This window comes from Chiloscyllium plagiosum, chromosome 5 (genome assembly GCF_004010195.1).
Source record: "Chiloscyllium plagiosum isolate BGI_BamShark_2017 chromosome 5, ASM401019v2, whole genome shotgun sequence".
Classification (NCBI taxonomy): Eukaryota; Metazoa; Chordata; class Chondrichthyes; order Orectolobiformes; family Hemiscylliidae; genus Chiloscyllium; species Chiloscyllium plagiosum.
The window spans coordinates 101,991,290-102,005,442 of NC_057714.1; the positions used below are offsets into that span (position 1 = coordinate 101,991,290).

The 14,153-nt window shown below is 41.5% G+C and overlaps 1 protein-coding gene across 2 annotated transcripts in view; it reads right to left on the minus strand.

Moving 5' to 3' along the window:
- Positions 1 to 14,153, minus strand: part of rnf32 (ring finger protein 32) — a 56,761-nt gene that overhangs the window by 35,158 nt on the left and 7,450 nt on the right. The window contains exons 2-6 of one of the 2 annotated variants that reach the window (XM_043690713.1): positions 12,972 to 13,115; positions 11,290 to 11,560; positions 3,801 to 3,943; positions 2,594 to 2,626; positions 2,268 to 2,392 (exon numbers count right to left, since the gene is read on the minus strand). In XM_043690713.1, the coding sequence (XP_043546648.1) occupies positions 2,268 to 2,392; positions 2,594 to 2,626; positions 3,801 to 3,943; positions 11,290 to 11,560; positions 12,972 to 13,052 (653 nt within the window). In that variant the 5' untranslated portion in view covers positions 13,053 to 13,115. The remainder of the gene's footprint in view (positions 1 to 2,267; positions 2,393 to 2,593; positions 2,627 to 3,800; positions 3,944 to 11,289; positions 11,561 to 12,971; positions 13,116 to 14,153) is intronic. The other variant, XM_043690714.1, reaches the window with a different exon arrangement.

Here is a 14,153-nt window from a genome sequence, read left to right on the forward strand (position 1 = left end):
TTTTCCAATTCTGGCTGGGGCAGGGGAAGGTGCCAAGAGGGGAGGGTGCGGGGGTCGTGGACCTGACAAGGGAGTCATGGAGGGAATAGTCTTTATGAAAAGCAGATGGAGTAGAAAGGCAAATATATCTCTGGTGGTGGGGTCCATTTATAGGTGAAGGATGATGCGATGTATATGGAGGTTGGTGGGGTGGAAAGTGAGGGGGGGTTCTGTCCTTGTTGTGGTTGGAGGGGTGTAGTTTGAGGGCAGAGGTTCGGGAAGTGGATGAGATGCACTGGAAGGCATCATCGACCACGTGGGAGGGAAAATTGCAGTCTTTGAAGAAGGAGACCATCTGGTGTGCCACCACAGAACACAAAGTTTAAGATTTGAAAAATGTAATAACTATACTCTTGGAATAAGAGGTACTAATGATGCTCCTGTTAAGAAAGCTAAATTTGTCTATGAACCATACAGAATCATACATCAGAACTCTTAACTGTAAGGTATAGAGACAGGCCACTTGGTCTATCTAGTCTGCAGCAGCAGTCTTGGGGAGAAATCTAGTTATAGAACAAAGAACATTACAGCACAGGAACAGGCCCTTTGGCCCTCCAAGCGTACGTTGATCCAGATCCTCTGTCTAAATCCGCTGTCTATTTTCTAAGAATCTGTATCCCCTTGCTCCCTGCCCATTCACCTATCTGTCGAGATGCATCTTAAATGACACTTTCATTCCCACTCCTACCACCTCAGCTGGCAATTCATTCCAGGCACCCATCACCCTCTGCGTAAAGAACTTTCCACGTATATCTCCCCTAAACGTTTCCCCTCTCACTTTGAACCCGTAACCCCTGGTCATTGAGTCCTCAACTCTGGGAAAAAGTTTCTTGCTGTCTACCTTGTCTACACCTCTAATGATTTTCTAGGCCTTAATCAGGTCCCCCCTCAACCTCTTTGAGGAGAAAGTGAGGTCTGCAGATGCTGGAGATCAGAGCTGAAAATGTGTTGCTGGAACAGCGCAGCAGGTCAGGCACCGTCCAGGGAACAGAAGAATCGACGTTTCGGGCATAAGCCCTTCTTCAGGCCCCTCAACCTCTGTCTTTCCAATGAAAATAATCCTAATCCAGTCAACCTCCCTTCATGGCTAACACCCTCCATACCAGGCAACATCCTATTGAACCTCCTTTCCACCCTCTCCAAAACATCCACATCCTTTTGGTAATGTGGCGACCAGAACTGTATGCAGTATTCCAAATGTGGCTGAACCAAAGTCTTATACAATTGTAACGTGACCTGCCAACTCTTGTACTCAATACCTGTCCGATGAAGGAAAGCATGCCATAGGGCTTTTTGATGACTCTACTGATCTGCATTGCCACCTTCAGGGAACAATGGACCTGAACACACAGATCGATCTCTCTGTACATCAATTTTCTCCAGGACTTTTCCATTTATTGTATAGTTCACTCTGGAATTGCATCTTCCAAAATGCATCACTTGCATTTGAGGTGATGCATATAGAATCATGGAATTCTACAAGATGGAAAGAGGCCCTTCAGCCTATTGAGTCCCTATCAGTCATCAAACATCCATCCATGCTAATATTGTTTTCCAGCATTTAGCTCATAAGTCATCACACTCAGAAAGCTAACTCCAAATCTGTGCCACCACTCTGTCCACCAGAGAGAGCTAAATCATAATCACATGTTGAATTAAAAAAAGTATTCCTTGTGTCATCTGTTGTTCTTTCGCCAGGGGAAGAAGAGAGTTGTTCTGGTTGGATAGGCTTCACTGGAATGATGCTAGGACCAGTGTCCTGGCAAATCCTGTGGCAGCACAGTGGTGTAGTGATTAGCACTGCTGCCTCACAGTACCAGGGACCAGGGTTCAATTCCTGCCTTGTGCAACTGTCTGTGTGGAGTTTGCACATTCTCCTTGTGTCTGTGTGGGTTTCCTCCGGGTGCTCTGGTTTCCTCCCACAGTCCAAAGATGTGCAGGTTAGGTGAATTGGCCATGCTAAATTGCCCATAGTGTTAGGTACATTAGTCAGGAATAAATGTAGGGGAATGGGTTTGGGTGGGTTGCTCTTCAGAGGGTCGGTGTAGGCGTGTTGGGCCAAAGGGCCACACTGTAGGGAATCTAATCAAAAATACCTTATACTACTGTTTTGATTTTATACATCTCTACCTTGATCTATGTATCACTGTTCTTTCTTTAACTTATTAAGAATAAAAATAAACACAATATTTTTCTATAAGATCTCAATGTTATTATCAAGTGCATACCTTGTAGCACATTTTATCTTGTACAGTCGAGCTCCATCATGAATTACCATGGTCTGGTATTGCTCCTTCCTGCACATGGGGCAACTCTTTCTCCCAGAGAACTTTTCAAAGGCTTGCATACAAATCTTCAGAACAAAGGTACAAACAAATAGTGTCAATAAATGCTCATACACTGTCAATCAAATTTAAAAGGTCTATCTTAACACTGAAACATCTAAATGGTTGTTCAAGATCATGTAATATTTCCCAAGTTAGGCAGAGTATCAAGAAGAAATATTTTTAAAAACTGGAAATTCTAATGATTTTTCTGTATGATTTTTACTTACCCTATGAAAAACATGAGAGCAAGAGAGCAGCACCTGTTTCATAGAACAATTAAAAAAAAGTAACTGAGTGTTAGCTTATACAATAGTTTCTGATATCATGCCATGTTTATGCTAATCAGCTCGCTGACCCTGTGTAATTAAAAAAAACTAAGGGTTAATGCCAGAATCTGATAAACTGGACAGATGTTCAAATGTGCATGAAAGAGGAGGCATACTATATTCGGAGGGAGCCCTTGGTGTACTCTAATTCCTACTTCTCCACACAACATTTAAATCTTAACTCTCCACTGTGCTCAATGCCTTCCCTCCCCCACCTCCTCCCAGCCATACTCTGTCATTTTTGCCCAATCTCTCAGTGCTTACCCTGACAAGCCCTTTCAGAATCTGGTCTGTTTGAATGAGAGGGCCTCTCATTCTTCTGAACATATAGGCTGACTTTACTGAGCCTCCCTTCACAGGAAATCCTTCTCATCCCAGGGACCACTTTTATGATTCCTCACTGTGATACTTCCAAATACATCCAACCCGAGAAATAAAGACCAAAATTGATCTTTAAAAAAATTCAAAACCTCCAAGCATGGTCTTAACGTATGCCATTGTAAATTTTCCTTATTTTAGTACTGAGCTCTCCTTTGTAATAAAGCCCAACATGTCATTTGCTTTCCTAATTACTTGCTGTACTTCCACTTTCTGCAATTCTTGTATCTTCACATTCAAGTTTCATATCTTCGCAAAACATTGTGCTCTGCTTATGACAAAATTGAATAACTTCCCCACATTATAATTCAGCTTCTATTTTGTTGCCCACTCACTGAACATGTCTACATCTCATTGCAGCACTCCTGTGTTTCATACTCTCGCTGCGAGGCCTAGTTTGTAATTGTCATCCATCCCACAGTTTTTGTTGGATTAGCAGAATGTTCCTGAACAATGTAGCACCTAACTTACCAAGGTTTCTAACTTCGAGTAAAAAGAATTATAGTTTCACCATAATAACATGTTTTTGGCAGAAGAGGTGAGGGGATATGGTGTAGAATGTGCTTAGCATGTACTGCACAACTATTTTAACTGGTTGGTACTATGCACTCATATCACAATTACTGTTTTCAAACAGAATACAATAAATTTACTTAGTTTCATTGTAAGTCAGAGGAGAGCCCCTCCAGTAAAGTGAAAAGTATTTGATGCTGTTTTTCAAAGCACCTACCTGTTCCTGCATACCAAATTCTTCTCTGCATATAGCACAGGGCTGTGCTGAATCTCCCTGTTGTACTGATCGCTTTTTCACCAGCTGCCATTCACTATCTGTTAACAGTGCTTTAGGTGCATCAATGAGACCCAATTTCTGTGCTTAAGAGGATGAATAAATAATGTAAGATATAAGCCTTGGGTTTTCTAGCTGATAAAACTGAAACCATTCGAACTGGATCGGGGCCATTTTTGAGATTTGACAATAACATGCTCATTTCAATTATATTTGAAACTTTCAAAATGTCTCAATGATAATTTGCATAGATCATGGTATCTAAGTCAACTTTTGAAAACTCAAAAAATCATTCTAAAAACAATGGTCGAATTTGACAGTGAGTGTAAAATGTGTACTGCCAGGGCTGGTGTAAGTGGCTGCCATTTTGAAATGTGAAATGAACAACACCACTAATTCAAATTAACTCAATGTATCATATTTTATTCAGTTAAATTATTCTAAAGGATAGTTTAAAACCCAACCACAGCTTTGAAGAAACTATCAAATTCAGTCTTTTCATCATCCACCAAAATTAGTCCATCAAGTTTATCTTGAATCACTTTGGTTACAGCTTGATTGCAAGGATCTCACTCTGGATCAGATGCAGTGCATTGCATTTCAGTTTCATAACCATCCTTTCACAATAGTTCCTCTTCCTCTCCATCCATTGAATTGGATATTCCACATTTTTGAATGAAGTGCAACTTTGAGTCTAAGTTGAGCTGCTGATTTTGCACCACATCAGAAAGGGGTACATTTATCTGGAAACTTTGTTCCAGGAGTTGAGAGTGTGGTGCTGGAAAAGCACAAAAGAAGCAGGAGAATCAATGTTTCAGGATATTCCTGATGAAGGACTTATGCCTGAAATGTCGATTCTCCTGCTCCTCAGATGATGTCTGACCTGCTGTGCTTTTCCAGCACCACACTCTTGACTCTAATCTCCAGCATCTGCAGTCCTCACTTTCTCCACTTTGTTCCAGGAGGCAGTTATTACATTAGGCAATTCAAATTAAGTCTGTGATCAAGGATAGGAAGGTGTGATTGTGGGTGAAGCAGGTATGGGGATCCAGGGAACCCTCAAGAGGCCTCAGCGCCTGGCATTGTCCAAATTATGAGGAGTGTGCATGAGAATGAGATCTGTGCACGAACTGACTAAGGCACCGTGCCACAGGAAGCCATTCATGTGGGAGAGGAAATAGGAAAATCGCAGTGGAATTAAAGGGAAAGTCAATGTTCTATACAGCCATGAAGGGCAATACTGAAAGCTGTGTTGCCTGCCTGGAGCCAGGGTTAAGAATATCTCCTTAGGGCTGGAGAACGGTTTGTGAAGGAGGGAAGGCATCCAGTCGTTATCATCCAGGTTGGTCCTAACAACACTGATGGGGGATGGATTTCAGATCATGGGGCACTGGGACCAGTACAGGGGAAGAAGAGAGTTGTTCTAGTTGGATAGGCTTCACTGGAATGATGCTAGGACCAGTGTCCTGGAAAATCCTGGGGCAGCACAGTGGCTCAGTGGTTAGCACTGCTGCCCTCACAGCGCCAGGGACCAGGGTTCAATTCCCACCTTGGGCAACTGTGTGGAGTTTGCACGTTCTCCCCGTGTCTGCATGGGTTTCCTCCGGGTGCTCCGGTTTCCTCTCACAGTCACAAAGATGTGCGGGTTAGGTGAATTGGCCATGCTAAATTGCTGTAGTGTTAGGTGCAATAGTCAGGGTAAATGTAGGGGAATGGGTCTGGGTGGGTTACTCTTTGGAGGGTCAGTGTGGACTTGTTGGGCCAAAGGGCCTGTTTCCACACTGTAGGGAATCTAATCTAAAAAATCAATTGATTAGGACTGTAGAGAGGGCTTTCAACTAATTAGAGAAGCGCGAGATACGGGAGAAGGAAAATGTAGCCTTAGAAACCAAAACAATATGGTGACATTGCAAGGCAACTATTTTGATGGCTCCCCAAATGGGACAGGAAAGGATGGAGTGTAAATATAAGAAAACAGCTTCAAATAGGGTCAAAGATGGGAAAAATCATAAAAAGGCAAAATTCATGTTTCTTTACTTAAAGACATGTCATACCCAGAACGAAATAAGCGAATGAATGGCACAAATAAAGTTTAATGGGTATGTTCTTATAGAGATAGGGAGATCAAAGTTGGGACCTTAATATTCAGGGGTATGTGACTTTTCGAGAAGACAGTCACGAATGGAAGGGAGCTTTGTTAGTACAAGGTGGAGTAAGTGTGATAGTAAGAAATTATCTTGGATGGGAATGCATAGGATATATATGAATGGAGTTAGGAAATAACAAAGGAAGAAGACACTGCTGGGTGTGATCTGTAGTCCCATTAACATTAGTTGTTCTGTGGAACAAAGAATAAATCATGAGATAATGATGATGTGTAAAAATGGCAGTAACCATGGGGGACTTTAATTCACATTGGGAAAATCAAAGTGGCAAAGTTAGCTACAAGGAAGAATTCATAAGGTGCATCCAGGACAATTTCCTGGAACTACATGTTGTGGCTCCATCATAATCTCTGCAGAACTTTGGTTAGGTCACAGCTGGAATACTATGTGCAATTCTGGTCACTGCAAATACGAAGGATGTACTATAACTGCACTGTAGGAGGTGCAGAGGATGATGACTGGGATGGAGCAGTTTTCTATGAAGAGAGGCTGGATAAGCTTGGGTTGTTTTCTTCAGAGCAGAGAAGACAAGAGGTGTATAAGATTTTGAAGGGCATGGACAGGGTGGATAAAAAACAGCTGTTCCCCTTAGTTGAAGGGTCAAATAATAAGGGGACATAATTTTAAGGTGAAAGGCAGGAGATTTAAAGGGGATTTGAGACAAATGCTTTTCACCAGGAGGGTGGGTGGTATCTGGAAAACACTAGGAGGCTAGTTAAGGCAGAAAACCTCACAACCTTAAAAGTACTTGGTCAAACACTTGAAATTTCATAACATTCAAGGGTACGGGCCAAATGCTGGATAATGGGACTAGTGTATATTTAGAGTAGCTTTTGGGCAGTACAGACTGTGATTCTGTGAGCCCTTACTCTGACATGACACACTTTGGTCATGGAGTCTCCCAGAGGGAAAACAATATCTCCATTACTACCCCATTAGGCCCTTTATGATCATGTAATTCTTCTAATTTACACCATGAATGATAAAGGCCAGTACTTGTACATCTTCTTCCTTATCTTAACCTCTCCTGCCATCTTTAAGGATCTGTGGACAAGACCCTCAAGATCTCTCTGTTCCTCTGAGCTTACTAGTGTCCTGCCATTCCTTGAGTACTGCCTTTCCTTGTTACTTGTTCTAAAGTGCATAACCCCACATTTGTCAGGGTTAAATTCCATCTGCCATGACCTGTTCATCTTACATCCTCCTGTAACCTAAGACCTTCTTACTCACACTTGACCATCTGGCCAATCCTTGTTTCTTCAGAAAAATTACTTATCATCCCTCATTTTCTTCTATGTTGTTTATACATATCATGAACAATAAAGGACTCAGCACTGATCGCTGTTGTCTGCAACTGGACAGTGGCCCTCAGTCACACAAACAGTCCTCTCCCATCATCCTCTTCAACCTACCACTAAGCCAATTTTGGATCCAACTTGCCAGGTTACCCTGGATCCCATGTGCTTTATCCTTCTTTGTCTGTTTCCCATGTAGCACCTTGGCAAAGGTTTTGCTGAAGTCTATATAAATGATATCAATTACACTGCCCAAATCTACAAACCTGATTGCCTCCTTGAAAAATTCAATCAAATTTGTTATTCATGACCTCCTTCTGACAAAGCCACACTGACTATCCCTGATCAAACCTTGCCATTCTAAGTGGAAATTAATTCTCTTCTTCAGAATTTCCTCCTCTGGTTTCGCTACCACTGACATGGAACTCACTGGTCTATAACTCTATCATTTATCTTTACCTCCCTTCTTGAAAAGTGGAATCATATTAGCAGCCCTCCAGTCCACCGAGACATCCTGTTTGGCTAGAAAGGAAGTTAAAGTTTGTGTGAGAACCCCTGTAATTTCCTCCCTCATCTCCCAGAGCAGCCTGGGATATGATCTATCTGGATCTGGGGGTTCGTCCACTTTCAAGGCTGCAAAATCTCTAATACCTCCTCACTCCCTATGACAAACTCCTCAAGGATCTCACAGTTTGTCTTCCTGAAGTCTTTCCCAGGGAATGGTATTATTGCTGGACTGTTAATCCAGAGACCCATGTAATGTTCTGGGGACCGGGATTCAAATCCTGCCATGGCAGATGGTGGTATTTGGATTCAACAAAAATCTGGGTTTAGAGTCTAAATTTGACCATACATCCACTGTCAATTGTTGAAAAAAAACCCCATCTGGTTCACTAACAGCTATTAGGGAAGGGAATTACCACCCTTCTCTGGTTTGGCCTACACGTGACTCCAGATCCACAGAATTGTGATTGCCGAGTAACTGCCGTCTGGGCAATTAGGATTGGCCAGTATATTCTGACCTAGCCAGCGATGCCCTCATCTTGTAAATGAATAAAAAAATATAATTCTGTACCGAAAACCTCCTTCTCCAAAGTGAAGGAAGATGCAAAGTATTTGTTTAACACCCCACCCACAATTTGTCCCCTTGGTCCTTAATGGGCCCTACTCTTTTCATGGTTATCTTCATCCCCTTGATATACTTATTTGGGATACTCCTTAATCTCATCTGCCATTGATTTACCATGCTTCTCTTTGCTCTCCTAACTGCATGCTTAAGTTCCCCCTGCACTTTCTATTCTCCATTAGGGCTCATTTGATTTATTTCCTTTATATCTGTTAAGTACCTCTGTTTTCCTCATCATTTATATAAATGATTTGGATGTAGGCCGAAGAGGTATAGTTAGTAAATTTGCAGATTACACCAGTGAAGAAGGTTACCTCAGATTACAACGATGGTCACATGAGCCAATGGGCTGAGGAGTGGCAGATGGAGTTTAATTTAGGTAAATGTGAGGTGCGGCCTTTTAGGAAAGCAAATCTTAGCAGGACTTATATACTTAATGGTAAGGTCCTAGGATGTGTTGCTGAACAAAGAGACCTTGAAGTGCAGGTTCATAGTTCCTTGCAAGTAGAGTCACAGGTAATTAGGATAGTGAAGAAGGTGTTTGGTATGCTTTCCTTCATTAGTCAGGGTATTGAGTGCAGGAGTTGAGAGGTCATGATATTGGTTAGGCCACTTTTGGAATATTGCGTGCAATTCTGGTCTCCTTCCTATCGGAAGGATGTTGTGAAACTCAAAAGGGTTCTGAAAAGACTTACATGGATTTTAGGTGAAAGTGAGTACTGCAGATGCTGGAGATTAGAGTCAAGAGTGTGGTGCTGGAAAAGCACAGCAGGTCAGGCAGCATCCATGGAACAGGAAAATCGACATTAGGATGAAGGGCTTTTACCCGAAATGTCAATTTTCCTGTTCCACGGATGCTGTCTGACCTGCTGTGCTTTCCCAGCACCACACTCTTTACAAGGATGTTGCCAGGGTTGGAGGATTTGAGCTATACGGAGAGGTTGAATAGGGCTAGGGCTGTTTTCCCTGGAGCATTGGAGGCTGAGGGGTGATCTTATAGAGGTTTATTACATCATGAGGTGTAGGGATGGAGTAAATAGACAAGATCTTTTCCCTGAGGTGAGGGAGTCCAGAACTAGAGGGCATAAGTTTAGGGTGAGAGGGGAAAGATATAAAAGTGACCGAAGGGGCAACTTTTTCACGCAGAGGGTGGTGCGTGTGTGGAATAGGCTACCAGAGGAAGTGATGGAGGCTAGTACAATTGCAACATTTAAAAGAAATCAGGATGGGTATATGATTAGGAAGGGTTTGGAGGGATATGGGCTGGGTGCTGGCAGGTGGGACTAGATTGGGTTGGGATATCTGGTTGGCATGAATGAGTTGGACTGAAGGGTGTGTTTCCATGCTGTACATCTCTATGACTCTATAACTTTATCTAGTCCTGAATATTCCGAAACATCCAGGGTTCTCTCGGCTTGTTGTTGCGACATTTCATCTTAAAGGAAATATGGTGGGCCTGTACTCTCGCCAATTCCATTTTGCTCCCCCCTCGTCCCTCCAATGTTCTATTATGGATTCATCCAGAAGTAACTGTTCCCAATCTACTTTGGCCAGATCCTGCCCTATTTTAATAAAATCTGCCTTCCCCCAATCCAAAATCCTTTTCTGCAGACTCTCTTTTCCCCTTTCTAATAACAAACTTAAGACATATGGTGTTGTGGTCAATATCAGCAAAATGGTCTCCCACTGCCACCTCAAACACCTATCCAGCTTTGCTCCCCAGAATTAGGCCTGCACTACACTGTCCTTGTTGGACCATCGACATATTCATTTAAAAAGATCTCCTGAAAACATTCCAAGAAATCTACCCCTCCAAACTCCACTCTCCAGCCGACCTAAAGGTACGTTGGGACATGGCAAAGACCAAAGCAGCTTCCCCTCTAACCGAAAGAAGTGAAAGAAAGGAGTGATCTAAAGAACTCAATGAACCGGTGAAACCTATGAGTATTTGCAAATGTGTCCAACTCTAAAAATATTGACAAGGTGAGCCCAGTGATGAGAGATGCGACTCTGATGTAGGTGAGTCTGGTGCAGGTGGTGGAGGAGGAGAGTAGGCTTAGTGGTGAAAGATTGCAGCCTGGAGAGTGGCGACTTCAATGTTGTTTAGGTCCACTGTAGATGTCATTGATGATGAACTGGGTCAGGACTGATGGACTCTCTTTAAGCTTTATCTTTCTATATTTCCTTCTTAAATGATTCAAAATGGTGTCAGATCATGGCGACAATGGAAAAGCTTTTCACTGTGTTTTACTATTTTTCTCACTGTAAAATATGCATGACAAAAAAATTCATTCATTCATTGATTTGTTCATTCATTCATGTGTGGTGCTGAACTTTAAGCCATGGTAAGGGCGGAATGTATAGGGGCGTTCAGTGGGAGTTTTCTTATAGGTAAGTATTTTTTTCACCTATTTGCAGGTGTTATTTTTCAAACAACACATGAAAAGGCTGACTTTGTTCAGCATTTTATTTCCTTACTGCACCACAGACGAACAAAAAAAGGTTAGCAAAAGCATCACTACGTTAAAGCTAGTTCATCAATTTATCCTGGTAGAAGCTACCAAATTTTCTTCATAATGGCAGGCAATGGCAGATCCAACTCTTAAAATGGCTGCCAAACAATTTCTCCCTTCTAAAATCATTGTCTTATCTTCCTGGTTTATTTGTGTTATATAAAAGAATGACATAAAACAAAAAGCCAACAGATTTGTAATGAATATCCATCTCATCTACAATTCTTACTCTTTTCTCATAAGTCACAAAGCCATAATTTCAAAACTGCAGCACGAGCAATTTGCAACCACAAAACAACAAAAATTTCAAGATGGAAAGTTAAATAGATTTACCTAAAGTAAGGCCCGAAGGTTTTGGATCCAAAACATACTCTTTTTCCTCATCTTCTTTCCTTTTCTTTCTTCCTTCTTTCCTTTTTATTCCTGTATCCACTACAGGCTTCACAGTGCTTCTGTCTATGGGCCTGGAGCAACCCATTTTAGTCTGTGGCTTTGTTTTAAAACCCTCAGACAATGAAAGGTTTTGGAGCCGCAGATTCCTAATAATGTGATCTTGCAAAGCTACAGCAACGAGCACTGTGGTGTCTGGTTTTGTGGAAATATGCTAGAGGGTACAATGGAAATGAGAATGCAAGAACAACTAATTATTTTTTATTTGAGAAGCCCTCTTAAGTGTGTAACTCATGTCCAACAAATTGTTATCCACTTATTTTGGGGTATACTATTAATGTGCATGGCTCTCTCTTCTTCCTCCCCACTTTCAAATTTTATTGTTCATTTTAAGAGAACTCATTAAAATAAGGATTGTGCCTGTCCCTGCTAAACTCCAGAAAGCCAAACTGCCTTGATGGATAGGGGAGCTGATTGAGAAGTGAAAGTGTTTATGTGTTAAATTACATCACATAAACACTTTGCTTCCTAAATCAGCTTCCGATTGAGGACTCCAGCTCTCTACTGTTTGCCTGCTTTACATTCATCCTGAGCCAAGGCAATCACCAACCTCATAAATAAAGCACAAGCAGATTATATTACTTTAAGACATTTACATATTTGCTCATATTCATACTTTTCCCTATTTTGTTGAGCTTTCTGGAGACCAAACAGCAATAAAATTCAAAATGGGGAACCAGAAGATTGAGAAGTAATTTATTTAGAGAATATGACAATGTTAGAACCCAGCTTTAATACGGTAGAGCAGCATTAGGGTTAGCACTGCAGCTTCACAGCACCAGGGACCTGGGTTCAATTCTGCCCCTTGGGTGACTGTGTGGAGTTTTCATGTTTTTCCTGTATTGGTGTGGATTTCCTCTGAGTGCTATGGTTTCCTCCGACAGTCCAAAGGTGTGCAGGTTAGTTGGATTGGCCTTGCTTAAAAATTGCCCATAGTGTTCAGGGATGTGCAGGTTAGATGGCCAGCTATGTGAGTCTGGGTGGGATGCTCTTTGGAAGGTCAGTGTAGACTAAATGGGCCGAATGGTCCCTCCCTGCACTGTAGAGATTCTATAATATAACCTACAATGGTTGAAACATTTGTAATCAAAGCATTTCTAATTTCTGAAGGATTATGCTTAATTGACCATTTAATTCAAAACCTCCTGAAATGTTAAAAGCCTCATAAAATGTTAGTTTGATCTTGTGTTGTTCAAGACTGATGTTGAAATATTGCAGCGAATAACTCACCTCCTGACTCCCCAAAGTCTGTCCACCACCTACAAGGCACAAGTCAGGAGTGTAACAGAATGGTTCCCCACTTGCTTGGATGGGTGCAGCTCTAATAACTGTCAAGAAACCTGACACCATCAGTGCCTTCTGAAAGATGTCCAGCTCCTGAAGTGTAATCCCCTTATATAATTTTATTCGAAGTGAAGTAAACCACAATTAACAAAAGAAACCATGTGCTTGGACAATTGGTCTTACACAGGCTTTGGCCTTTGTAATGTCGCATGGAGAGCAGGAGCATGGTAATAACGTGTTTATTCTACATGAACACCCAGAGCCAGAGTTACAAAACACACCTTGTTTTTCCATGTTTTGGTACTTGTACCTGGCACCAATGGTGTAGTCAGTGATTTGGAAAATAAAGCATTTAAATCCATATTGGAAAGAGAACTGTGAGTTCAGCCATTAATTTCAAGGAATTTGTGTTTCGAACAGTTCATCTAAAATGAAACAAAAATTGAAGATGTTTATTTATTTTATAAACTCAAGTCACTTTTCCTAAATTAATTCTTGTCATATAGCATCACAGGAAAGGCCAACATTGATTGTCCATCCTTAGTTCTCTTGACTTGACAGACCATTTCAGAGGGCATTTCAGAGCCAATCTCATTGTTGTTACATATCCAGCTCACTGGGTAAGGGTGACTGATTTCCTTCCCAAAGCGAATCAGTTGAGCTTTTACAACAATGGTATCTTCATGGTATCTTTTACTGATACCCGCATCTGCTTTTTCTTTAACTGCCTCTAATTCATTTTCTGATCTGGCCACTTACTGCCCATCTTTTCCTATGAAACAGCTTGGATTGCTTTACCACATTAGTAGTGCGACATAAATACTGAACCACAGAAAGGCTTGTAGTGAGGGTTCCCAGAGATCACTCTGAGGACAAATACTTTTCTTGATATATATTTTTGATTCAATTTAGACTGTACAAGACACAATTGCAAAACTTGTAGATGCCGCAAAACTTAGAAACGTAGCTAACCCTGAGGAGAACAGTCCAAAACTTCAAAAGGATACTTAGGAGCATAAGAAATAGAAGCTGGAATAAACTTGGTTTGCCATTCACTAAGATCATGCCCAGTCCAACTTTGGTCTTGTACACTTTTCTGCCTATCCTTAAAATGCATAACTCCTTCGTCAATCAAAAATTTGACAAAGGGCATTTCAGAGCCAATCTCATTGTTGTTACATATCCACCTCACTGGGTAAGGGTGACTGATTTCCTTCCCAAAGCGAATCAGTTGATTACATTCAATAAGGTGGCCTCTACGGTTCTCTAGGCAAAAGAATTCCAAAGGCTAATGATTCTCTATGAGAAATTCCTCCTCATCTCTCCCATAAATGGAAGATCCCTTACTTTAAACCTGCTCTAGATTCACCCATGTGAACAATCACCTTCTCAGCTGTTACCCTGTCAAGCCCCCTCAAAACTGTGTATGTTTCTGAGCTCATCTCATTCTTGTAAACGCCAAT